General features: G+C 43.3%; 1 protein-coding gene across 1 annotated transcript in view; it reads right to left on the reverse strand.

The window, feature by feature from the left end:
• Positions 1 to 27,377, reverse strand: part of PCM1 (pericentriolar material 1) — a gene marked incomplete at its 5' end in the record, with an annotated part of 3,258,627 nt that overhangs the window by 2,863,376 nt on the left and 367,874 nt on the right. Inside the window, 2 exons of the mRNA XM_044063494.1 lie at positions 2,674 to 2,825; positions 2,917 to 3,093. Of these exons, the coding sequence (XP_043919429.1) occupies positions 2,674 to 2,825; positions 2,917 to 3,093 (329 nt within the window). The remainder of the gene's footprint in view (positions 1 to 2,673; positions 2,826 to 2,916; positions 3,094 to 27,377) is intronic.

The raw sequence follows: 27,377 nt of genomic DNA on the forward strand, positions 1-27,377 counted from the left end.
AGATCAATCTGTCTTACAAGCCTCATATTCAAACCGTGGAACATATAAACTACAAAATCAAGATAATTAGATTTAACCCCAAACGGTACGGGCTTTGGGGAAGGTAAATCCTGTCTACTGATTCTGCTAATTTTCTATGAAAAGGTTACAGAGGTGCAGACATGAGCCAAGAGGTACACATGGCATACTTTCACCTGGCCAAAGCCTTCGACAACATTCTCTAAGCTACAACAAGCAGAACTAAATGCTTGGAATAAAAATCAACTCATATGTGGTAAGATGTCTAGCAAAATGGCTAAAAGACAAAATCGACACAAGTGCCTTATCAGGAAGAATAAAAATGACTAGCGGTGTCCCTCAGGGCCACTACTTATCAGATCTCCAAATAAAGTGTCACATCTTATGGCTAACAAAATTTACAAAAGACAGTAAACTGGAAGTTATTTTCAGTCATCCTGTCTCCCAAATACTCCAGAATGAACTCTCCACAGCAAAGTCTTGGTGTACTAATAAATTCAAACCAGATGGTATAAAGTACAAAATAATCACTTTTGTTAGACTGCCTCTCCCCTCATCATACTGTATTGACAACACACTACTACAAAATGAAATTGCAGCTAGGCACCCAAACACTTTTCCTGCTAATTCCCTCACTTTTGACCATCATGTGATAATGGCAGTCAGGAAATCCTTTTTTTAACAAAGCTAATTACCACAAAAATATCATCAAGGTCTAAAGAGATAATCACTATGTCATATTCCACACTGAACACATCATTTATCTATGCGGTGCCACCTTTTGGATGTATCTCACTAAACATATAAACAATAAGACTGACCACAAATGTTCTTAACTAAACGTCCTTAAGCTATCAAGAAAAGTTCTATCACTTTATTCGGTATGTCTTGTACATTTAACAGGGGAGATGTCTCTTTCTTACTGTGACATTGGAGACCAGGCTGTTGTGGAATTATTGTGCCTCCATCAATCCCAGAACCATGGACCCATCTCTTTCCCAACCAAGAAATAAAACACAGTGGAGTAAAACTTAACTCGGAGACCAAACATCTGAAATATTCTGTGCTGAAAGTCAGTGTTAAGTGGCTCAACAGGTAAAATTTGCCTTTGGTACCAAAGCATCAGAAGGTTATGGGTTCTGCTTCCATACCAGATGATTATATTCCTTTTTCTACTACTGACACTGCAATGCAGCATTAGGGACTGCTGCACTAGTGTGTCTGCTATCCTTTGGATGAGACATTAAAATGAGGCTCCATCTGCCTGAGCAGGTGAAATGCATGTCAAAGATAACATGGAAATTACTGAAAGAGGAGAGCTTCACCATTGCCCTGGCCACATTTCTCCTAATCAGTACAAATACAGTTGCCAGTCTACTCTGAAGTATACACCACAGTCCTAAAGGAACCTGAACAACAGATAAATAAAAACAGACTCAGTCTCAAATCTTGTCAAACCTGGCTGACCAAGAGAAATTCAGAAGACAGTCCCCTACAATGAAGGTTTGTATTGAGACTGATTTGACATTGAGCAAAATCATGGGTACACAGACGAGAACCGCCTGGACTAGAGATCGAAAGCTTGAAGGACTGACAATGAAGCCACCCAACATTAGCGGCAAGCAATAAGTACACTCTTGAGACCCAGTATCAAATTGTTTAAATGGTGCAAGCAAAGGAAATTGGTTCCAAACAGTGTTGCACTACACCTGTAAACAAGGCCCCAACACTAAGTGATGCTACCAACCACGACATGTCCAAGAGAAACAAGATCACAACTAGCACTGAACTGAGAACTGGGATGATGGGAGGGTCTTTGCAGGTAGGCACAGTACAGTCTGCGAAAAAGACTGGAAGGGCAGTTGACAGTGCTACAGAGTCCTAGGATGGGCTTGAGCCCACCAACCTTTTGTTAACAGCCAAACATGCTAAAATAGCATTTAATTCACCAACACATACACTCCAACACTGCCAGTGCTTTTAAGGGAGAAAAACAGATTACCCAACTAAAGGCAGTCACCAATTAGTAAGTAAAGCTATAACTAAATTAGAACATTTCCATGGGAGAAAACAGCTTTTCACAAAAAATTTCAGTCCGCAAGAAGTCTAAAGAAGAAACTTTCTAGATAATACATTCCCTGATACAGGACCAATGCAAGAGAAGATTCTCTAAAAACACAATAAAGAAATTTCCCGACTAAAATTACATTCAGAACTTCACCAATCGCTAAACTGTTACACTGTGGAGAAATCAGAACTCCACCAAATAATCAAAATGGTAGGAGTCTGTCAAGAATTCTAAAAAACACCAACCTGAAATGTGAAGAAAGAGGTCTAAAACGGCTGGAGGATACAAATCCATGGCAATACCTAAAAATGTATCTACAATATAAGCCAAAAATTAAACTGTAGTCTGGGAGAGCAGACATATCAGACTGTACTAATGTGGGCAAGAGAGCTTTGATGCAGGGATCCTTCCATGCCCAGGACTGTGGGTTGAACAGACATCTGGCAGCCTGAGAAATTAAGTGGCATAGCTACCCAGGTCCCGTTGGCTTAAAGTCCTAACAGCAGAAAAACATGGACCAAAGTCCTATCACATCGAACAGTTCAAAAAAGGGCATAAAACCACGAGTAAAAAAAATAAAGCCTTACCAAATGCAGTAGGCACATTCAGGGTCCTTACATTCACAGCAGCACGGTTGTTGATTTCACAAGCAGCATTCAACAGCCTATCTTGATTATTGGTACCACATTGTGTACTGGAACTTTGACTTTCAAACCAGTTGCCCCTTCTTGGTGTGCTTCTGTGGAAACAAAGATTTGAGTTTATAATGCACCTACTTCTGCTTCATAAGAACATGACCATAACACTGAGCTGCTCAGTAGAGTGCTGACCTAACGTTAGTAACGGGCTGTGAACTCTCCTGTTCAGAGTCATAAATGGATTCTTCAGTATCATCTTCATTTTTACTGTGTTCATTTACTGCATCTGTAATCATATCAGAGGTCTGCTCGTAGTAATGAACTAGTTCACGTAGCTCATTTAAACGCTTATGAACCTCCTGAAGTTTCCTGAAAAGATAAAAGAAAATAAGACATTCCATTGCAACTGTTCTGGACTGGTACAAGGTTCATAGTTAAATCTAAGCAAGTCCAGTTCAGCATCATATCCAGGTCCTTCACAGTAATATAACCTACCATTTAGTCAATAGCCACATCAAGGAATTCTTTTGCCACTGGCACACAATGAGTAACTGTTCAGAAGTTTGCTCAGGAATAGCTAGACAATATCTTTAATGCAAAAATGTGCCAGTCAAAAGCAACCAACCAAACAAAACTCACCTTTCAGGTTTTCTCAGAGACTAATCATCTCTCAGCCTTATAAACCTATACGCAACCTCAGCCAATCAAAACCAGAAACATCTAAAAAGCATAATTTGCTAGGCATGAATATTTCAATAAAAGTGTACAAGAAATCACAATATACGCAACTTAATCTTGAAATGAAGTGGATATGCAAAACTGATGGGTGGACCACAGTAATGCAACAATTAGATATGGCCTCATAAATCTATTTTACATTTCAATTAAGTGCACTAAAACTACTGGTGATACAAAGATAGAAAACCTTCAAACAAAAACTAGATAGCTACAGCTAGCCCAATTCAGCTTAATTTCCTTCTACCTTTCTCCCATCCAGAAAGGTACCCTTCCAAACCAGCATCCCAAAAAAAGAGATGCACTTCCATCACCTCTTGCCAGTAATATATTACAAGGTCATGCCACCTTTTTTTGCCCTGCTTGCCAATTCAGCCCCCTCCTGGCCAATTCAAATAAACTGTTCCCTCCTCACTGATGACGAGAGTTGGCCAAGAGGGGTCATCATTTAGATGGCCATCAGGGTCAGGGGTTATCTGCATTTTTTGCTTTAAGCACAATGTCCCTTGACACATCCATTTACACTAGGGAAAGTGGCCCACACAGTTACAAGTTGGGTGGTTCCTCACTTATGAAAAGGATCCACACCAGCAACTCCACCCATCAACAAAGCACAGGCGGTGGGTTTCCTCCAACAGAGAAAGTGATCTAGCTCCATGTACTCTCCAAGTACTTACAATCCATCTCCCCTGGGAGAGATAAGCAGGCCACACCCCCCTCAATCCTTTCAACCACCCCTTGCCTAACTCCTCCAGTCCTAGAGCTGCTAATCAAACCCTGATCACCTGGGTTGCAATCAGGCTCCTGTCCCTCTATGCCATGGTGTAAGGCATAATTAAATGGTTTCTTTTAACATCAATCCTGGATTGCAACACCTCCATCTGCTACCGATGCCCTATTTTCTTCCAGACCATGCTGGTCTAGTTCAAGTTTATTAAGTTGCTTGTAACCAATCATTACTGCAATAAACAAGCATATTACAAAATCAGAATTAACAGCATGAAGACTTTAATGCCAATTACATTAAACCATCATACAACAATATGAAGATGCGTTTCATTGATCTTTTAAAATCAAACAATGCAGAAGACTCCCTCACCCACTAGCAAAGGAAGCTGCAGAGTTGTGGTGCCCTACAATGAAAATAATGAGCATTTGTTGTCTCTAATGTCCACTGTTGGAACTTCTCGCACCTGGGAGGAGAAATGCAGGGACCTAGCCAGACTGTAAGGAACAGGAAGCTCCTACAGATAGTGTGTATCAAATGCATCAAAACCTCCGTCTACCTACTGGCTTTTCTATTGACGCAATGCATCCATAGTCCAATTTAACCTTCACACAGTACATGTACCTCTTCAATCTCAATCCATCAATCCATCATGTTCTTGTTTCTCAATCTGTTTAGTGTCTTGTCAATACTTCAGTGAATACATTAAAATATGACTTTTCTCTACAGATATGGACTCCAGAATAAACACCATTTCACATGAGGCCTCAGACCTTCAGAAATAATGGGGACCTCTACATTTCTCAGCACTCACATACCTAGTAATGCACCCTAGCACATTGGTAGGTGCGGTTAAAGTCTTCATAAACTGTATAGCTCAATTCAGACAAATGCTAACTGAAACACACATAGCCACCTCTTATATTCCACTTGAGCTATACTGTTTTTTTTATTTAACATTCGTTTACTGAGAAAGTCTGACTGGGAACTAAGCCAATTTTCAGCAGCGACCCAGGGAGAAACACTCCAGACGTATGTCTTTAAAACACAGGAGGAAACTGGAGCACCCAGAGGAACCCCACACAGACAGGACAAGCAGACTATGCACAAAAGGCACTCCAGCTGAGAATCAAACTGGAGAACCATCTTAATGTCAGGGGACAACGCTACCACTGCTCTGTGCTTTTATTTTTCATAAGATAACTCATTACCTAATTTTACATCCTTGTATGACCCTTATCCTTTTCATAACACAGTAAAAGTTATGTATTTGCCATAATGTCGAACCCTCACTATCCAGTGTCCACTCGCTTCAGCAAAAGGACTGGTAGCCATAGGCAGCCACTGATCTGCACTTTTCCTTCTCATGCTCTAGACTCCTCCCATAACTCGAAGCACCATAACTCCATCTTCTCTCAAGACAGCTACGCTAACACAATAAACTCTGAGAACTGCAGCATACATAAATGCCTCAGATACTTATCCAGAGCTCCTAGAGATAATCTGCATTAGCATGAGGGATGGTGGAAGGAGATGTTGAAGTGAACAGAAGAGGATAATAAAGATCGAAACATTATGTGAAGTACTAAACATTCATATCTTACATGATCCTTACCATTCACTTCAACAGTAAAAGACTTTTTTTTTTGGGGGGGCTGTAAACAAGTACAAGAGGCTACTAGTTGATTACAGCATCCCAGGGAATCCATCCTTTACAAACGGTGAGAGAAAAAAAAGCTGCTCCTTCTGGGGATGATCACGGATGCAAAGAAGTTACAGTACTGCTTGCCTTAGCAATAAGAATAGCATTCACTGCATATTAACTCAAGGGCTACTTGTAAGGCATGAGTAAACAGTTCACCATCTAAAAATCAGTTGCCCTGACCAGGATATCCACTGATATCAGAAAGCACTGACTAGATATAGCCCACTCACAGATTTGCACAGCCATCCTGACACAGGGGATAAAAGCATGCCCTGCCTTGACCACCTCACAAACACTTTTAGACATACAAAACAAGTGCCAAAACATCTGAACGGATGAGAACAGTACACTAAAGGAGGTGGCCATGCAAAGCCTGCAAGGGCAAGAAGACTGCTCTCATTCCCAGTACAACTGCGTGTAAAGAAGCTTTTTAATGTGACAAAATCCCTTGGACCATCTGTCAGACAGACTTTTTCCAACGAAGGGCATAAGCATCTGTGGTGACCGTCACTTTGGGGAAGGGAGGAAAAAGGAACATCCTGTGAAACATTATCCAAGTGAAACTACCACTTCAGATGCTAAGAACACATCTGAGATATTTAGACTGAACAGTCAAAGATATTTTTATGCCACTGAACCCATACAGTCCACTCTCAATCTCTTGTGATACTTCCCAAACAAGAACAGGAAAACTATCGCTAAGATTAGCACTAGAATTCCAAGATACAAATGTCATGGTTGTTGGAGAAGACAGGAGAGAGAATGTACAGTTGTGTACACTTACCATAAATGTAGATGTTCGAGTGTATTCACTGTTGCAGTCATTACATTTGGGTAATCTACTGGCAGGTTTGCCCTCAGTCGGCCTGAATATCAAAGTCTTGGGTCCTGTGTCGGTTGCTGTCTTCTCTTCTATGACGTCAGGCGTGTAAAACATGCAGCTGACACCATTTTATTCAGTTTTTCTTGCCCAAGATGTCAGGTGCCCCCCAAATGGGGAGCAAAATTATAGATATATATATATATATATATATATATATATATATATATATATATATATATAAAAACAGCAATATATATGTAAATGCAACTGTAGCAACATAAACTTTACCTTCATCTAAAAGCAAATACACCACAAAGGCTTTAGAATACAGTGGACTGCAACAGTGAATACACTAACATCTACATGTATGGTAAGTGTACACAACTGTACTATGTTCTTCACGTTTCATTGTTGCAGTCATTACATTTGGGTAGAATCCCAAAGCTATGAATGGGAGGCTGGAACTAAATAGCATTAGGAGAGACTATAAGGCCCTGCAGAACTGCAGTGGCAAAACCTGCCCTAGACCTAGAGAAGAGAGGCAAATAATAATGCTTTGCAAAGGTATGAACAGAGCTCCAAGTAGCAGCTCCTAGAATGCCTTTGGTTGGAACTCCTCTGAGAAAGGCTGTTGAGGTAGCTGCAGACCTGGTGCAATGTGACCCGATTCCCTTGGGCACCGGTTTACCATGATGCAAGTAGCAGAAACGAATGCAGTGGCTTATTCACTTTGAAATAGTCTGCTTTGATATAGCCTCCCCCTCTGATCCTGCAGCAAATGCCACCAGTAGTTGATCAGACTTTCTTAGAGATTTGGTCCTGTTTAAGTAGAATCTTAGTTGTCTGTGTACATCCAAGGAATGCAGAATTTGCTCCCCCTTGTTCTGCACATTTGGGTAAAATGTTGGCAGGTGAATAGTTTGGTTAAGAGCCACACTGGATACCACCTTAGGAATAAAGGAAGGATTGGTCCTGAGGGATACCCTGTCCGGGTAAAATGTAATAAAAGGCTCCACAGCCACGAGGGACTGTAGTTCTGAAACCAGTCTTGCTGAAGTGATTGCCAGAAGGAAAGCTGTTTTCCAAGACAAAAACTTTATATCCGCAGTAGCTGCTGGTTCAAAAGGAGGCAGGGTGAGCTTTTCCAGCACACAATTGAGGCCCCATGCAGGAGTTGGTGATCTTCTGGTAGGCCTTAATTTTTTGGCCCCTCTAAGATACTGTTTTAGCAAAGGATGAGAAAAGATGGGAGGCTCTGTGTTGTAATGAGCCGAGATGGCAGAGGCATGGATTTTTATTGAAGAAAAAGATAGGCCTTTGTCAAGCATCTCAGCCAAGTATTGTAAAATCTGAGGAATATTTGGCTTTGCTGTGTCCGTTCCTTGTGCTTGGTTCCAAGCACAGAATTTCTTCCATTTATTAGCATAAGAAGGAGGGAACTGAGACATATTCCTTAGAATTGGGTACCAGTGCTGACGAGGCCAGTCCGGGGCAATTAGGATCATTTTTGTTTTTTCCTGTCTGACGTTTAGTAAGACCTTGGGGAGAACAGGCAGAGGAGGAAAGGCGTAGACTGATAGGTTTTTCTAACTGAAGGATAAGGCATCCACTTTCCATGCTTGTCTGTGATGAGTCCTTGTGCAGAATTTTTTTCCAGTTGATAATTTGGGGAGAGGCAAATAGACCTATGTCCCCCATTTCTCTGTTATGCTGAAGACTTGTGGATCCAGTTTCCACTCGTGAGGGTCCATAAGATTTCTGCTTAGGTCATCTGCCAGAGTATTTTGTTTTCCTGGCAGGAACTGAGCTTGAAGATGTACTTGGTAAGTCAAGGCTGTGTCCCACAATGCCATGGCTAGTCTGCAAAGGGGGTAGGAATGTGTACCCCCCTGCTTGTTTATGTACCACATAACCGTGGTGTTATCAGTCTTTATCAGTAGTTGTCCTGGATGAAGTAAGTCCTTCAAGGCTGTCAGGGCATTCTTAACAGCTAACATCTCTTTTTGGTTGAGATGCAGATGCATTTGTTTTGGGCTCCATAAGGCCCTGAATGCATCTACCCGCCAGGTGGGCCCCCCAAGCATAGTCTGATGCATCTGTAGTTAGGATTTGGGTGGCAGGGGGTAGAGTGAAAGACCCTCCCTTGTTCTGGTGACATGTCTCTGCCCACCAAAGAAACTCCTGTTGTAGGCAGGGAATGAGAGGAATCATTGTTTCCTGACTGTGACAATGTTGACTCCATAAACTTTTTAGATACCATTGTAGTTTCCTCATATGCAGTCTTGCATATGGAATGAGTACAATGCAGGATGCCATGAACCCCAAAGCCTTCAGAATTTGTCTTGCAGATAACTGTGTTTTTGTTGCCATCAGTTTGAAGTAGTCAGTTGCCTTTGTCTGGCGTAAGGTAAGCCATCTGGGCAGTTGTATTCAAGCTTGCACCCAGGAATGTAATTTTTTGAGGGGGTACCAGTTGTGATTTCTTTTTGTTTATTGTGTACCCTAGGCATGTTAAGAAGCCTTTTTACAAATGCCAGATGTTGAAGAAGAATGTCCTTATTTTCTGCTTGAATGAGACAGTCATCCAAGTAAGGATAGATTTGTATGCTTCTTTGTCTGCAAAATGCAATTACTGGTGCCAGGCACTTTGTAAAGACCCTGGGCGCAGTAGATAAGCCAAAGGGCAGTGCAGAGAATTGGTAATGCTTAAAACCTGCAATAAAAAAAAAACGCCAGCGAGCGTGAGCAAAGTTCACATCCAAAAAAATCATTTATAAATGTAGGGATGAAAAATCCCCCTACACATGATCAATAATCAAACCGGTTTCGGCTCCTAGGAGCCTTCTTCACTGAAGAAGGCTCCTAGGAGCCGAAACCGGTTTGATTATTGATCATGTGTAGGGGGATTTTTCATCCCTACATTAATAAATGATTTTTTTGGATGTGAACTTTGCTCACGCTCGCTGGCGTTTTTTTGATTGCTCATTTTGACTGTTTGGCCGTGCGAGGGTTTCACGGGCATCTGCTTCTTGGTTGGAATGCTTAAAACCTGCCTTGAAGCGGAGGTATCTTCTGCACGATTCCCTTATTGGGATATGTAGGTATGCCTCTTAAGTCTAAAGTCACTAACCAAGCGTTTTTGCCCAGCATGGGCAGTAGCTGTTGTAAAGTCATCATTTTGAATTTTGGGATTTCCAAGAATGTGTTCAAAATCGACAAATCTAGTATTGGATGCCAGGCAATGTCTTTTCTGGGTTCCAGGAACAGTCTTGAATAAAAACCTTGTCCTTTTTCCTGTTCTGGTACTGGTTGAATGGCTCCCATATCCATGAGAGACGTAACCTGTTTCTGAGCCTCTGCCCATTGATTTTGTGGCAGATCTGGCCAACCGTTTGGAAGTGGCAAAGTATGGAAATGAAATCTGTACCCCTGGGATACTTATGTTTAATACCCACTTGTCCTGGGTTATTAACTGCCAATTTTGAGCATGAAGTGCTAATTTTCCCCCCCAAGGGAGCTGCCAAAAGATGACTGCTTGGTGATGGTAGAGGGAAGACATTGAGACTGCTTATTGTATGGTTGTTCTTTGTTTCCTCCAGATTTGCAGGTGGAAGCACCCCATTGCTTTGACCTGTAAGAACCCTATGACTGGTATCTAGAGCCCTTTGAGCGCCTGGATTTGCCTTGTGAGGCTATGTTGGACACAGGAAAGGACCAATTTTTAGTAGGCCAGTGTCTACTGAATCTGGGTGGCTGCACTTTTAAGAAATCTTTTACAGTTTGCATAGATTTAGCTTTGTCTTCTATTTTCTTTAAAACCTCTTCTGCTTATTACCAGAGTATCATGCTGTAAAGGTGCATCCAACAATTTAGCTTTAACATGATCAGGCAAAATTTGCTCCTTGAGCCGGGCATGCCTTCTAATCACAGATCCAGTAACTGCGGACCTGCAAGAGGCCGACAATGTTTTTAATCTTGTTTTTGAAGCTGGCGTCGGTTTTATATAGAAATGTTGAGGCCTGAAAACACCCTCAGAAGCCGGTGCCTGCTCAGCGGCTCCAGACCCATCCGAGGGAGAGACATCTGCGGGTACAATACTCTGAGAATCTCGCAGCATACCGGACTCCACATGGGTCTCGGTAGAGGCCTGCGACTCAAAAGTAGCGGGTATCAGGGGCTGCGAAAGCACCTCACTGAGTACCGGCGACTGGCTTAGGAGAAGCTTCGTCGGTTTTGGACCTCAACGGTCTGTCTCTGTCCTTTTCTTTGCTTCTTTTGTGAACTCCAGTAGTCGGATTGCTATCAGACGACATTTCAGGGTAATTAAATCTGGATCCAAAATATTTTGAAGCAAAGATATACAGACGCTTAATAGTGTGTTGGTTAAATCTAGCACGAAACCGACAGCAAGGCATGTTATGATCTGGGCCTAGGCAAGGAATACAGTACAAATGAAAATCCTTATGAGGTACTTGCTTCCCACAAGTAATGCAATTATTAACTTTTACTGACATCGGTAAGGAGCAAGAAAAAGTTTCCCCAACAGGGTACTTAGCTTTAATTAAAAACTTTGGTTCTGAAACTCGAATGCCAAAATTTCAGGAGACTGCCGACCAGCACTTGCAAACTGCTTCCGCTTCGGGCACCACGCGGCAAGAAAGACTGAATAAAATGGCGTCAGCTGCATGTTTTATACCCCCTGACATCGTGGAAGAGGAGACAGCAACCGATGCAGGACCCAAGACTTTGATATTCAGGCCGAATGAGGGCAACCTGCCAGCAGATTACCCAAATGTAATGACTGCAACAGCGAAACATGAAGAACATCTATGCTATCCAGGGATAACATCTCATTATGGGTGAGACAGCATTAAGGTCAACATTCAATATGTCCAGATGAATGCCAATAAAAATCTCAACCTGCAACATCTACAGCTGGGAATTCACATTGCTCCAACAATATTCCAAAAAAGTTGCAGCAAGTAGTTCTTGCTTGAATCTGAGATTTCTTTATGGAGGCAGTTAAGAAAGACCTCCAGATATAGGGACATATTCATGGGATTTGCTGCTACAGCTCCTGTACATTTCAACACTTTGGAGACTGTGAAGAAACCTAATGCGGGGATCCTTATCTGCTAGATCCTACACATAACAGCAAAAAGTTTCTGGATGCCATGGTTCTCTTAATATGCAAAGAAGAGTCATAGAAGTCTAAACAGCACCTCCCCCCACCCCCCACACACACACGCAGAAAAGACTGGCTCACCATAACACATCATTGTCTTTCACACATTGGTTTAGGCCACTTAAAATCAAGGCTGGATCCAAGGTTCTGGGTTTCTTGGGAACCAGTAAGAATCATGAATAAATCCCAAACCTTCTATGAGCTGGTGGAACTTCCTGGATGGCTTCTCTGCCAAGGTTGTTTATCCTTATAGACTTGGCCACCACCTTCTGATGGGATAGAAAAGGAAACGGAAATGAGTCCGGGGAACAAGAAAATGATGTACTGTAGTCTCTGGATACTCTTCCCTCAATTCACCAGCACTGCATAATGGCCTGCTATACAGAAAAGACTATACCAGACTGCCTTCAGAATGGGACAGGCAGACGTCAGAAGTTCTGCTGTAGCCTCCTCTCAACCCATGCTCCCCCACCCCTCTGCAAAAATCGTTTCTGTAGAATGCCTTTGCCTCTGTTGAAGTGTCCATTTTGAAACCTCCCTCTACATGCTGGCTTCTTTCGGAGCTCCTCAAACAGCTGCTGGCCTTTAAATCTTAAACCATACGTTCAGCACACCCTTCTGATTACACAGGAATGTGTTTTCTGGAGAGACGAAATTGACACCTACAGCAATGAGCATCTTCACCTCTTGTATGTTCTTTTGCAGCTTTTCCTTTACCGGTGGTCATAAAAGCAAGGAAGTCATACAATGCTGTTTGTGACAGATGTCTAAGTTGTCCACAAGGCGCCATATGGCATCATGCCTCGTTTAGACAATGTAAATGTAGAACAGAGCTACAAGGACCACTCTAACAGTGTTAAGTACAAGCCACACAGAAAGAACAGATATGCTGGCTATGGATAACACCTGAGGTGCTAATTTACCATCTCAGATCCACATAGACATCCTTTTCAGTGCTTCAACAGTCTGATCAAATAAGCAGCATTGAAATCAGAGTAGCGTGTCAGGTAGTTCAACGCATATATTTAAATGGCACCCAATACATATGCCCTTCCCTAACAGGGAAAACACCCTGGACTCCTTGTGTGTGTGTGTGTGTGTGTGTGTGTGTGTGTGTGTGTGTGTGTGTGTGTGTGGGGGGGGGGGGGCACTGCATTTTTATCCAAAAGTTCGAAGTTGATGTAGGTGTTACCACAATACAGTCCATCACAGGACCTTACTCCAACATCTCTAGCCCCAGCGAGGCAAAACGTAGCGAGTCTGATCTGCCCTGAGATAGGCATCACCACACTAGGTTCTTATCAAGTCCTCCATCTGCAGGAGGGAGAACCCAAAAGGTAGGTGAAGAAAAGGGGAAAGCTTCCTGCAGCACACGTTCCTCAAATGGGACAAAACGTCAAATGTCATAACACTGACAGTGACTGCAGCAGATCCACAAATGTCCTGTTGCTGGACAGAAATAAAGGGGGATGTGTCCCTTCATCTAAATAAGTACCCAGAATGGAGAACTCTAGATAATTAATTTGGGATCAATTCTTTCTAGGAAAACTTGGGCCTTGTCCGATTGTGAAGAGTAATCTAATCCACATGCCATCAACTTACTCCTGCTCTGGCTTTCTTCACCTCTAGTATGGTGATAAAACAGCCAAAGTATCAAAACTGAGGAGCATCCTGCAGTGGAGATGATGTTGGAGGAACTCACTGGAGATACACAACTCCTACAGGTTGATTCAGCAACATCTCAGAGTTCTTAATGATCAAGGTTGAAGGAGGGTCGTCTCAAAGGAGATACTTGGTCAAGAAGACTATGACACTAAGTGCCAGTGCCAAGAACATCCTTATTTGTAAAAAGGCTTCTTAACATGCCTAGGGTACACAATAAACAAAAAGAAATCACAACTTAACTTCAAGGTTGAATGAAGAGATGAAGTAGAGAAGCAAAAGTTATTTATCATAATACTGGAACTTCTTTATCTCTACATCATCTACTTTGGCTTATGGGACAGTCTTCATCAGGTGGCTCAGACATAGCAAGAACTGCTCTAAAATGCTTAAGCTCCTTCTTTACCTTTAACAATTGGGCTCAGTGGGAATGTTCATTTGAAAAACAATTTGCATACCTTTTGTGAGAAAAGAGTCTGAGAACTGAACTGTTGATGGAAATTAAAAATGGCAGCCAAATGAACTTCGATAGAGGAGTAACCATTGCCTGAATCAAAGAGTTGACAGAATAGTTGTGAAACTGAGGGGAAGGGCTTCATGAAAGCCCTACAAGGTCCTCATATAGCAAGAGACGTTTCATGAGCATTTGGAGGGATGGGGTGGGTTGTTATTGTGGATGGGCTAGGGAAAATGAAAATCTACCTTTGTAAGTACATACATAGCGTTCATATCTTACTTTATTCCTTCCATTCACTGACTCATGGGACAGAATCCCCTCCTACAAATCTGGGAGGAATTATAACAGGATACCCGAGGGCAACAAGCCCAAAGGACAGAAATGTGCTGCACAGTCCAAACTGTGGCAGAACAAATTAGCCAAAATAATTTTATACATAAAAGAAAGATAGCCATCTGGACAAGCTTCCTTTGGAAGCTTTGACACAACTTCAGAAGACAAATGGGAAATGAAAAGCTGGTTCGCTTTCTTATTAGGTTTGTTACATTCAAAGTAAAAGCTAACCATCTATGAACATCTACAGAGGGTAACATTCCACATTTTAGGATAGTGAGGAAAAAAAAACAGATGAATAGTCTGTTTTAGTGGAAGGAGGTCCTATCCTTGTGGAAGACTAAGGTGCTATAGAGAAAAAGAACATGCAGTCCTGAAACTTGTCCAGTTGAGGTAATGACTACTAGAAGCAAAGTTTTCCACGAAAGGTACTTCAACACCAGCTGAAGAGGAAGGGAAAGGAGAACAAAACTGCACCTTCTGTGTAACCTTTAGATCCCAATGAGGTACAGGTCTTTAACAGGAAGTCTCAGAAAGTATTGTTGTGTAAGAACTTACCATAACTTTAGATGTCCTTCTCTTCTACATGCTGGTGTATGCATATCAGGGAGTTTGCCTCCAGTGAACTCTTACACTTCCAGCCATTATACAAGTTAAATGCTACTAGGGTGCACGTGACATCATCTCCCTCTCTTCTGGATGTTGGTCGTAAATGGACATCTGGTAAAAAGTGGACATCAGCACGCACCTTCTTCAGAACTGAAAGCCACTGGAATCAGCAGCTAGGGATGTGGGAACTCCAGGAGTGAGGGGGAAGGCTAGGTGAGAAAAGTACAGTTGTGTACACTTACCATAAAAGCAGATGTTAGAGTGTATTCACTGCTGCAGTCCTAACCAACGGGTTTATCCGGCTCGCGGTAGCCCTCGATCGGCCAGAATACCAAAGGTAAGTAAATATAAAGTACAGTTTTGTACCTACCATAAATGTAGATGTTAGTGTATACACTGCTGCAGTCATTACACTTGGGTTATCCTGCAGTCAGGCAGTTCCCCAGTCGGCCTGAGTTCCAAAGTCTTGGTCCAGCATCGGTTGCTGTCGCCTCCTCCCTGACGTCAGTGCAACAGGGGTATAACAAGATGCAGCCGATGCCATATTCTTCAGTTTTTCTTGCCCCAGATGTCAGGTGCCCCTAAATAGGTAGACAATTCCAATTGCTAATAAAACATACATAAACAAAGCAAAAAACAACTTACAGCTACCAGCAAATACTCCCCATAGGTAGTAAAGGGTAGAAGACATAGGTACATACCAGCCAGTAAGAGGGGAAGGAGGGAGGGTAACCTGGACTGCAGCAGTGCATACACTCAAGCATCTACATTTATGGTAGGTACAAAACTGTACTATGTTCATCGTGTTACACTGCTGCAGTCATTACACTTGGGTAGAATCCCAAAGCTGAGGTAGGGTGGCTGGTTCTATAAGGCATTAGGGGTGGCTATAAGGCCCTGCAGCACTGCAGTGGCGAAGCAAGCTCTGGATTTAGAGTAGAGAGGCAGATGGTAATGCTTGGTGAAGGTATGTACAGAACTCCAAGTTGCTGCTTCCAAAATATCCTTGGTAGGTACTCCCCTGAGGTAGGCAATTGAAGTGGCTGTTGCCCTGGTGGAGAGATCTAATGCTGCTAGGTACAGGTTTCCCATGGTATGGTGTAGCAGAAAAGTATACAATGTCTTATCCATTTTGAAATAGTCTGTTTTGAAATGGCTTTTCCCTGTGCTCCTGCAGCATATGCTACCAATGATTGTTCAGATTTTCTGAAAGCTTTGGTTTTGTCCAAGTAGAAGCGTAACTGCCTGTGAATGTCCAAAGAATGCAGTAGTCTCTCCCCTTTATTCTGTGGTTTAGGATAAAAAGTTTGCAGGTGAATAGCTTGGTTTAGAGCCACACTGGATACCATCTTTGGCATAAATGTAGGGTTAGTTCTTAAAGACACCCTGTCCTGGTGGAAAATGAGGAAAGGTGCCACTGCCATTAGTGCCTGTAATTCTGAAACTCTTCGTGCTGATGTTATTGCCAGGAGCAGAGCAGTTTTCCAAGAGATATATTTTAATTCTGCTGTTAGCTGGCTCAAAAGAAGGTACAGTTAATTTTTCCAAAACAAAGTTGAGGTCCCAAGTTGGAGTAGGTGCTCTACGGGGCGGTCTTATGTTTTTAGCCCCTCTGAGGTACTGTTTTAACAGAGGATTAGAGAAAATTGGTGGATCTGTGTTGCAATGAGCAGAGATGGCAGAGGCGTAGATCTTGATGGATGAGAAGGAGAGGCATTTGTCCAGCATCTCAGTTAAGTATTGTAGTATCGGAGGAATGTTTGGGACAAGAGGGTCAAGGCTGTGAGCTTGGTTCCAGGCACAGAATCTCTTCCATTTATCCAAATAGACTTTCCTGGTACTAGGCCTTCTGGCCTCCAAATGACATCCATAACAGCTTTGGAGAGAGGCATTGCTTGCTTGACTAAGGAATCTTCCATGCAGCTAGGTTTAAGGTCTTTAGCTGGCTGTGTAGTATTTGATTGTTGTGCTGAGTCAGCAGATGTGGGATTTGAGGCAAAATCCAGGGTGGTTCTTGTGCTAAGCTCCTTAAGATTGGGTACCAGTGCTGGCATGGCCAGTCTGGTGCAATCAGGATCATCTTTGGCTCTTCTTGCCTGGCTTTTATGAGTACCTTTGGCAGGAGTGGTAGTGGTGGGAAAGCGTATAACTTGTAGGTTCTCTCAGCTGAATGAGAGGGCATCCACTTTCCATGCTTGTGGATGGTAACTCCTTGTGCAGAATTTTTGTAGCGGGCCGTTTATTGGGGATGCAAACAGATCTATGTCCAGGCTCCACCATTTCTGTGTTATCATTCTGAATATTTGTGGATTCAATTCCCATTCGTGGGGAACCATGATGTTTCTGCTTAAGTCTGCCAGTGTGTTTTGCTCTCCTGGCAGGAATTGTGCTTGCAGATGAACTTGAAGGTTTATAGCTGTGTTCCACAAGGTCATGGCTTGTCTGCATAGGGGGTAGAAGTGAGTGCCCCCTTGCTTATGTACCACATAACTGTGGTGTTGTCTTGTCTTTAGCAGTAGTTGTCCTGGATGCAGCAGATCCTTGAAAGCTATAAGGGCATTTTGTACAGCTAGCATCTCTTTTTGGTTGATGTGAAGATGCCTTTGTTCTGCAGGCCACGTGCCCTGAATACATTTGCCTGCCATGTGTGCTCCCCAGGCGTAATCCGATGCATCTGTTGTCAGTGTTTGCCTGGCTGTGGGTTGTGTAAAAGGCTGTCCGTTGTTGAGGAGACGAGCTTGAGCCCACCACTGAAACTCCTGTCGAAGGCAAGGGATTAGTGCTATAACTGTTTCCAAACTTTGACAGTGTTGAGACCATACATTCTTTAGGTACCATTGTAGTTTCCTCATATGCAGTCTGGCATATGGAATTAGTAGTATGCAGGATGCCATGCAACCCAAGGCCTGCAGAATTCTTCTTGCAGGGAGTTGGGTCTTTGTTGCCATCAACTGAAAATATTGAGGCAGTTGTCCTTGCTCGTCTGGCGTGAGATAAGCCATCTGGGCCATTGTGTTCAAGCTGGCACCCAGGAATATAATCTCTTGTGAAGGCACTAGTTTTGATTTCATTTCGTTTACTGTGTACCCTAGGCAACTTAACTTTTTTTACAAACACCAGATGCTTTGGAAGAATGTCCTTGCTCTCTGCTTGAATCAGGCAGTCGTCCAGGTACGGATACATTTGAATTCCTTTCTGTCTGCAAAATGCAATTACTGGTGCCAGGCACTTTGTGAAGACCCTAGGCGCAGTAGATAAGCCAAAGGGCAGTGCAGAGAATTGGTAGTGCATTGAAGCAGCCATGAATCTGAGGTATCTTATGCAGTTTTGTCTGATAGAGACATGCAGGTATGCCTCCTTGAGGTCCAAAGTCATGAGCCAAGCTTTCTTGCCCAGCATGGGAAGAGGCTGCTGTAGGGTCAACATTTTGAATTTCGGAACATCCAAGTAAGTGTTTACAGATGAAAGATCCAGAATGGGCCTCCAGGCTTTGCCCTTTCTGGGTACCAGAAAGAGCCTTGAGTAAAATCCTTGTCCTTGCTCCTGTGATGGTACCTTTTGAATAGCTCTCATATCCATGAGTGCTGTGATTTGTTTTTGAGGCTCTGCCCATTGATTTGGTGGCAGATTTGGCATTCCTTTTAACCTTGGCAGAGTGTGAAAGTGGAACCTGTAACCTTGAAATACAATGTTGAGAACCCATTTGTCTTTGATCATTTGCTAATTGTGGTAGAAGAGTGCCAGTTTTCCTCCCAAGGGGGCTGCCAAGAGGGATTTGTTTGGCAGCTGTAGTGGGAAGTCATTGGAGCTGCTTTTTATATGGCTGGGGCTTGTTTTCCCCTTCTTTCTGGCTTGATGCAACCCATTGTCGAGGCCTGTAAGGACCTTGTGGTTGACCTCTACCTCTTGGACGTCTGTATCTTCCCCTTTGAGGTCTGTCTGTAATTGGAAAGGACCAATTCTTAGTTGGCCAGTTTCTGCTAAATCTAGGAGGCTGAACCTGTAAGAAATCCTTCACCGTTTGCATAGATTTTTGCCTTATCCTCCATTTTCTTTAATACCTCTTCTGCCTTAACTCCAAATAACACATCCTGCTGCAAAGGTGCATCCAATAATTTTGCTTTAACATGATCTGGTAACGTGTTCTTTTAACCAAGAACGTCTTCTAATGACAGAGCCTGTAACTTCTGCTCTGCAGGAGGCCTCTAGAAAATCGAAACCACATTGCAAAGTATGCTTTTCCACTTGTTCAGCTGCATGCAATAAATCCTGCATTTCTTTAAAATTAGGAGAATCTGATTCTGGAAGCATTTTTTGTTTTAACTGAGACAGTAAAAATTGCTGATATTTTAGCATGTGAAACTGGCAATTTAAGGCTCTCATTGCTAAAGTTGCAGACGTATATACTTTCTTTCCCCCATCTGTCTAAAGCTCTGGAATCTCTGTCGGAGGGAACTGGGTTCTTGGCTGATGAGGCCTTAACTCCTTTGGGTCCCTGAGAAATAGTTTCAGGGTCAGCTACAGGGCTTTTATACAGAAATTTGAGAGAGTCAGGGACTCTGTAGTATCTGGCAGGTTTAACAGAGGCTGGAGGTAAGGAATCAGGATTTAAGCTGGATTCAGTATACACATCATCCACAATATCTAACACTGGCGGAATAGCAAGGGGTCTGTGTTGAGGTAATAAAAGAAGTCTCTGAGCCTTTTCTTGGATTCTGAGTAATCCTGGCCTTCCCAGTGGAAATGCTCCCTCATGGTATGTAGGGTTTCCCCAAAGGAGTAGTCCTCAGGCGGTGAGGCTGATGGAATTGATTCCTCAGCATCAGAATCCTCATAAGGGGGTAAAGAGTATCCTAGGTCTGAGGATGAATCAGAAGAGATAGACACCTGGTCGGATGAGTCATAGTCTGCATCCTGTCTAGGCCTTTTATCAGGAGGGGGATGGGACCCCCTGATCAGAGTGATTATGTCTTCGGCCATTTTGAGCATTTGTTTCTTAGGCATGGAGGCCTGTCCTGGAGAATGCTGTATTTGTTTCTTTGATTTTAAAGGAGGCTTAGACTTAGCTGAGGGTTTAATGCTTAACTGGGTAGGTCTGAAGACACCCTCTGAAGCTATGGGTTGTTCAGCTACTCCGGATCCGTCTGAAAGGTTAGTCTCGGTAGGCTGAAAAACTTGAGTGTTCGAAGGCCCAGCCATCTCCACATGGGAGTCAGAGGCGGCCTGTGGTTCTACAGAAGCGGTCGTCAGGGGCTGCGAAGGCGCCTCGCTGAAAACTGGAGAACCGGCGACTGGCCTAGAAGAGGCTTCGTCGTCAGTTTTGGGCCTCAGATGCCTATCCTTGTCTCTGCGCTTTTTGTGTATTCCGGTCGTCGGAAGTTCTGACGGCATGGTATAATTGAATTTTCTACCAAAATAATGTTGGGCAAAATCAAACAGCCGTTTAATAGTGCGCTTGTTAAACCTAGCACAAAACCGATAACCAGTGACGTTGTGGTCTGGGCCTAGGCATGGGATACAATCCGAATGAAAATCCTTATGAGGTACTTGCTTCCCACAAGAAATACAGTTATTAACTTTTACTGACATCGGTCTGAGGCAAGAAAAAGTTTCCCCAACGGGGTACTTAGCTTTGTAGAAGACTTCGGTTCTGGATTCGAAATGAAAATTTCAGCAGACGGCCGACCGGCACTTGTGAACTGCTTTTGCTTCGGGCACCACGCGGCAAGAAAGACTGAAGAATATGGCGTCGGCTGCATCTTGTATACCCCTGTCGCAATGACGTTAGGGAGGAGGCGACAGCAACCGATGCCGGACCAAGACTTTGGAACTCAGGCCGACTGGGGAACCGCCTGACAGCAGGATAACCCAAGTGTAATGACTGCAGCAGTGTAACACGATGAACATCTTTGAAGACAGAGGTGAAAGGGAAATTACATAACCTCTGGAAATAATCCTCTGCACCCATGTATCTTTTGTTATATCTACCCAGGCCCTTTGATGCATGGATAAACGACCTCCAATTGCCTCCAGAGTTGGATAATTGGGCCTTTCAGGATTGCTGGTAGGGCCTTTATCAGAGAAAGTGTCTCGACAGCCCTGGTTCTGAGGGCCACCTCTGCTGCATGGGTGGCATCTTCCATTAGCAGTCCCTCTTCTGCCTCTGGGGGAATCATCTCCACTTGGATCTTGGACAAGACCCTGAGACTTTCTTAAGCACATTTCACCCCCTCACGGAGAAGGTCCTTTGAGGGGCTGAAAAATGTATTCACAAAGCAGACAGTTTTCCATCTTTCCCACACCTGGAGAGCATGTCCTTCACTTTGGGGCCAAACAAGGAAGATCCATATAAGGAAACATTGACGAAAGAAGACTTGACGGGTTCCTCAAAATCACAGAAGTGCATCCAGGCATGCCTCCTTATTGAGACGCCTGAACCCACCATCCTTAAGGAACCCTCAAATGCATGACAGAGAAGCCTCAAGGACGAATTTAAACTGGACTGTCGAGTTGCCAACTGCGAAGCTACCGAAGCCCAAGTCTCAGCAGCAGTGGTGGTCCCTGAAAAAATATTTGACGGTTCTTTTATCAGATCTCTTTGCAACTTTGTGAAATGTAAAACAGTTTAGCGCCCGAATAGCGAAAGCCACCAAAGCGTAGACATTTCCCAAATCTGTCCAAAGCACTAGACTCTGTTGGAGGGATAACAGTGAACTTTGTTCCATAACCACCTTCTTTCATGGCTGCTGCCACAACCATGGCATCTACTGGTACTCCCTTGCTCCAGAATTCAGTCTAGTCTCTTAGGGACAGGTTCAACCACATCGGGTTCCTTTCCTTTCATGTCCGCCGAGAGATTAAAGCAGAGGGCTCATCAGCGGGTGGAGTTACCCAGGACGTAGATGGGCCACATCCAAAATGTCTCCAGGAACACCAATTCCTCCGGGGAAGGATTTTTGGAGGGCCAACCAGGGTCTTTAGAATGTCTCCAAATGAGGCATCTTCTGGTGGTGATCTAGGGGATCCCTTCCCTTTGTCGAAATCGGTGTCTTCTTTGATTCCTGTGGAGAATCTAATTGCCTCCTTTTGCACACTCTCTTCCAGGCAACTTCCTCGGTGGGATGTTCTGTTAAGTGTCAGAAAAAAAAAAAAAAAAGAAGAACCAAGGGGTCTGTGTTGAGGTAATAAAAGAAGTCTCTGAGCCTTTTCTTGGATTCTGAGTAATCCTGGCCTTCCCAGTGGAAATGCTCCCTCATGGTATGTAGGGTTTCCCCAAAGGAGTAGTCCTAGCCTAAGTGCCATAACACATCCACAGCAAATAGATCATCAAGCAGGGTGAAAGAAAGCCACAAACTTGTAGTTTAAAAGTTTAATATACAATATAACAAGCATATTACACTTTTAAACAGAGTTTGGGGCTTTCTTTCACCTCCACTGGTTGTTCCATTTGCTGTGGACATGATTTGGGGCACTCAGGGCTTGGACCTTGGAACCATCTTTTTTTTTTGGCTTTATTTGTTCTGAGGTTCTCCTGGTTTGCTTGGTTATTGTTTTATTTATCAGATTAGATACCTTGTTGGATAGCCTGGAGAGGCTGGATTGGTTGTTCCTATGGAGTTAAATGTCAATGCTCAAAGCTCAGAGACTGATGTTTAAAGAAGATCCAAGGGGGGAAGAGACTACCTGTCCTGCTGAAGCAGAGAACACACTCTCCACTACCTCAAAGGCAAACCATCCTGGGCAGAAGGAAAATGAAGGAGCCTACAAACCCATGCATTTACTCCATCAGCTTCGTCTGCCCTAAAGGCAATCCACCCGAGGCACAGACTGGAGCCGAACTGTCCAAAGCCAATGCTCTGAGGGGCAGAGATGGCTCCAAAAACTTTGGAGTATACTTCAACACCTCAAATCTGACTGGGATGCCTTCAGCTCCGAACTCGTCAGAGATGGTGCTCAGAGAAACCGTCTGTTCCAAGGACATGAAAATCCTCAGATCCAATCTAGACAGTCTCTGCTCCAAGGACTATGAAATAAAAGTATCGAACCTGAGGGGTAGAGCTGGCCAAGACTTGCTCCCTGACGCGAAAGAGTAGGAGAGATGCGAGAACCCCTGTCTGTATTGGCTTCAAGAGTAACTTCCTCATCATTCTATCCATGTTGACTTCAGTGAGACTCCTGAACAAGATGAAGCAATTGATGGAGATTTAGAATGTCGTCTCTCTAGGAAGGGAGAAGACCCCAGACAGCACTGGGTCTAAAGAGGAAGCTTATTGGGTCTGAGGAAATGATTTTGGATCAGACATACTCAGATCCAAGGATGCTTTAGTAGATCCTGCCGAAGTCTAAGCCAGAAGGCTTCGGACCTGACCTGGACTTTTTTAGTGGCGGTTCCACTGAAGATGGAGTCACAGATCCAGACTTCTTTGGGGACTTTTATGTAATCTCCTTTGAAGTTATCTTAAGGGGGATGAACCCCAGATATGGCTTTTGAAAAAGTAGAATGCAGCAGACCCTTTAGTATGAACTTATTTTTCAAGTCCACTATTGTTGGCGGATTAAAGCTCTTACAAATCCCGCATTGTACATCAGGCTGCCCTAGGCCTGAACAACAGATGCAAAGATCAGGAGTGTCTGAACAAGGTAGCTTATGGCCACACTTCCTACACTTTTTCAAACCTTTTTCAGACATTTGGACAAAAACAAAATAGGATTTTTTTTTTTTAAGAAAGGGTAAGGAAGAATGAAAAAAAGAAAGTACCATTAAAGGTACAAAAGAATACATCAACAGTGTAAGAGGATAAACAAAATGTAGTTTTAAGATTTTAAGAAATACAAATACCAACAATGGTAATTGACAAATACAATAAATGTGCAAAGGGATAAAAAAAAAAAGAAAAGGTTGTTGGAATAACACTCATCTTCAAATTCACTCGACAACAAATTTGACCACGTCTAAGCAAAAGAGGCAAAACCAGATCTGAGGTATGTTAGGGGGTGGTGCATTACAGAAAGGAAGGAGCAAGCGTTTCATTTAGCCACAAGCTATAGTAACAGCAAAGTTGGTTCAGATCCATGCCCAATGGTTGAGGAATGAATGAAAATTGACATCAGATGAGAAGTCTATTAGTCAAAGAAGCATCCAGTGACTTTGCCTTCATGTCTTCAGGTAAAGACTGCAGCCAAAGCCTTAGAATAATACTTCATGAGAAGCTCAAAGGCAACACCTCTGGAAGATGCATCAAAAGCATCATAAGTAGACTTGACAGACTGACAAGCCACCTAAAACGTAGAACCCAAAATAGATAGAGCAGAAGATTTTGTTTCAGAATCGGGGAGGTTGGAAATAACCTGACGAACCTGGGCAATCTGGTCATGTGGGTCTGCTAACTGATGGCCCAAAATGCCAAAGGAGAAGCAGTACAAACCTACTTGCGATTTCTCTCCATTGCTCTACTATACTTATCTGAAGGCAGAAGCTTGGAAGCGGGGAAAAAGTTTAGAAGGCTTGTCAGAGGAGAATGACAATACAGCAGGGTCAGCAGAGGACAAACAAGAATTCACCCGGGATGACTTAAAAGCTTTTTGCTAAGTCACAAAGATGAATCCAGGCATGGCAGCACAAGGTAATGCTGGTGCCTGCTGCTCTGGCCATGCCATCAGCTGTATTGAAGAGCAAGTGCATGTCAACATTTGAGATAGATTAAAAGTTGGAAAGATGGGAGTCCACTATTTTCTCAACATCTGCATGATGTATCCCCCAAAACCAACTTGGTGATCTCTCTGGTCAAATCTCGCTAGACTCAATTAGGTGAGCCAAATAATTCAGCAATCTAAGAGCAAAAGTCACTGATATGTAGGCCTCCATCCCAAATCTGTCCATCACCCTAAACTCTCTGTTAGGAAGATGAACAGATGAAGTCCTTTCTGACCGTTCTTTTCTAATGGCTGCTGTTACCATCATAGCATTTACTGGTGAACCCTCACCTCCCTGTGTTTCCCATCCTTAGACGCAGCAAAGATGCGACTTGCTCTTTTGGCAATGGATTCCACCACATCAGAGTCCTTCCATGCCCACTGAGCCATAAAGTTGATAAAGGGATCAAGTGGTACCAGCCAGGATGATGTTGGTCCAGAAGAAAAAAGTCTTCCAAGAACACCGAATCATCAGGTGAAGGGTCTTGGGATGACCAACCTCCTATTGGCTTCATCACTTGGAGAATATCACCAAAAATGATGTTTTCAGAGAGACAGCAAGGGGAAAACTCTCCTTCCTCCAAGTCACCATCTTCGGTAAATGATTATGGAAATGATCTCCTTTTGGGTGAACAGCAGAAGGCTTCAAAATTGGAAGGGGAATTGATGACAGAGATCTTCTTGAAAGCCCTTGGGACTGGCTTGCCCGTGTCTGACAAGATGAGGACAGGAAGTAAAACCTGGATGGGGTGTGGGAGAAGCTGTACTGGTTGGAGACACCTTCACTTTGCAGCCTGTCAAAATCCTTTCAAAAGCCTTGAAAACCAAAGTTGCCATCAGCATCAAGGATACCCACCAATCTGAAGGAGGAAGGGAACCCTTGGCACTGGTGAGACTCTGCCCCAAAGCTGATTCAGGATCTGAGCTATATAGGACTGACGCCCTGAGAGGAAGGGGCAGCTACAAAAATATCAGTGTCAGGAGGATACCCACGGATCTGAAGGAGAAGGGAACCCTTGGCACCGATGACTCTCTGCCCCAAAGCTGATTCAGGATCTGAGCTATCTAGGACTGAAGCCCTGAGAAGAAGAAGAGAGCTACGAAAATCAGTGTCAGGGATTCTGAAGTACAAGCTCTTTTCAGCCTTGGTGCAGGAAACCCATATACAAACCAAACCAGATACGATCATCTGGTATGCTACAACTCAAGTTTGAGGAGTACACTAATAGGAGACTATACCACTGTGCTGTATCATGCAAATTTGGCCAGTTACCCATTCTTTTACTGGTTGAAATTTAAGATATGCACTTACCATAACTATGTATGTGTGTTGTTTATTTTCATTCTTCCTCAACTAAAGGGTTCGGATCCAATCCTCGCATCAGACTCTGCCACTTTTTTGCAGTCTAGGATGCGACTCTCAAGCTCCTCCCTTTATCCACAATGCCTCGGATCACTGCTTTACCTCAGATCGAGTTTGCTGTCTCTAAGATATGTTTGAAAAATATAAAATAACCATATCACTGATTGAAAAAGTAGCAACAGAACAGGGGCTCAAACAGGAATGATGGTTCCTGACCAACTCCATCAGGTCATTCCCAAAGATGAAGGGGAAGGTGGGAAGGAAGTTGAAGAGGAATGAAAATGGACAACACAAATGCATAATTATGTTAAGTACATAACTTAAATATTGGATATTGTCATTTTTCATTCATTCCTCAACGAATTGGACAGAGTCCCCAGCTACAGTAACCTTGAGTGGCCCTCATGAAAGGATATTCCAGAGTACTGCAGAGCCAAATGCAGCTCTATTCCTGGAGATTTCATGCAATTTATAATGAGCCACACAGTTAACAGCTTTAGACCAATCGGCAGCCACACAAATATCAATGGAAGCTCAGGACCAAAAAGTGGATGATGTAGCCATTGTCTCAGTTAAATGAGCTTTTGGTAGTCTTGGCAAGGTCAAACATTTTAAGAAGTACACATGAGAAAATCAGCTATCCATTTGGCTATTGTAGTTTGAGACACGACCACCCAACTTGTTTTGGGAAAGAGAATGAAAAAAGTACAGTTTTGTACCTACCATAAATGTAGATGTTCGAGTGTTCACACTGCTGCAGTCATTACACTTGGGTTATCCTGCAGTCAGGCAGTCCCGTAGTCGGCCAGAGTTCCAAAGTCTTGGTCTGGCGTCGGTTGCGGTCACTTCTTCCCTGACGTCAGTGTGCCAGGGGTATACAAGATGCATCTGACTCCATTTTCTGCAGTTTTTCTTGCCCCAGATGTCAGGTGCCCCCAAGTAGGTAGGCAATACATATTGCTAATAAAAGATATACATATAAAAATAAAAACAATACCTTCAGTTACAAGCAAATACACCACAAAGGTTGTATAGGATAGAAAGGTATAGATAAGTCCAGCTAGTTCAGAGGGGATGGCGGGAGGGTAACCTGGACTGCAGCAGTGTGAACACTCTAACATCTACATTTATGGTAGGTACAAAACTGTACTATGTTCATCGTGTTACACCGCTGCAGTCATTACACTTGGGTAGAATCCCAAAGCTAAGGTTGGGTGGCTGGTCTATAAAGAGTTAGGATTGGCTATGAGGCCCTGCAGAACTGCAGTGGCAAATCCTGCTCTGGATTTAGAGTAAACAGGCAGGTGGTAATGCTTGGTAAAGGTGTGCACTGAACTCCAAGTTGCAGCCTCCAAAATTTC

The sequence above is a fragment of the Protopterus annectens genome, chromosome 2.part1, assembly GCF_019279795.1.
Source record: "Protopterus annectens isolate FY-2018-M chromosome 2.part1, PAN1.0, whole genome shotgun sequence".
Lineage (NCBI taxonomy): Eukaryota > Metazoa > Chordata > Ceratodontiformes > Protopteridae > Protopterus > Protopterus annectens.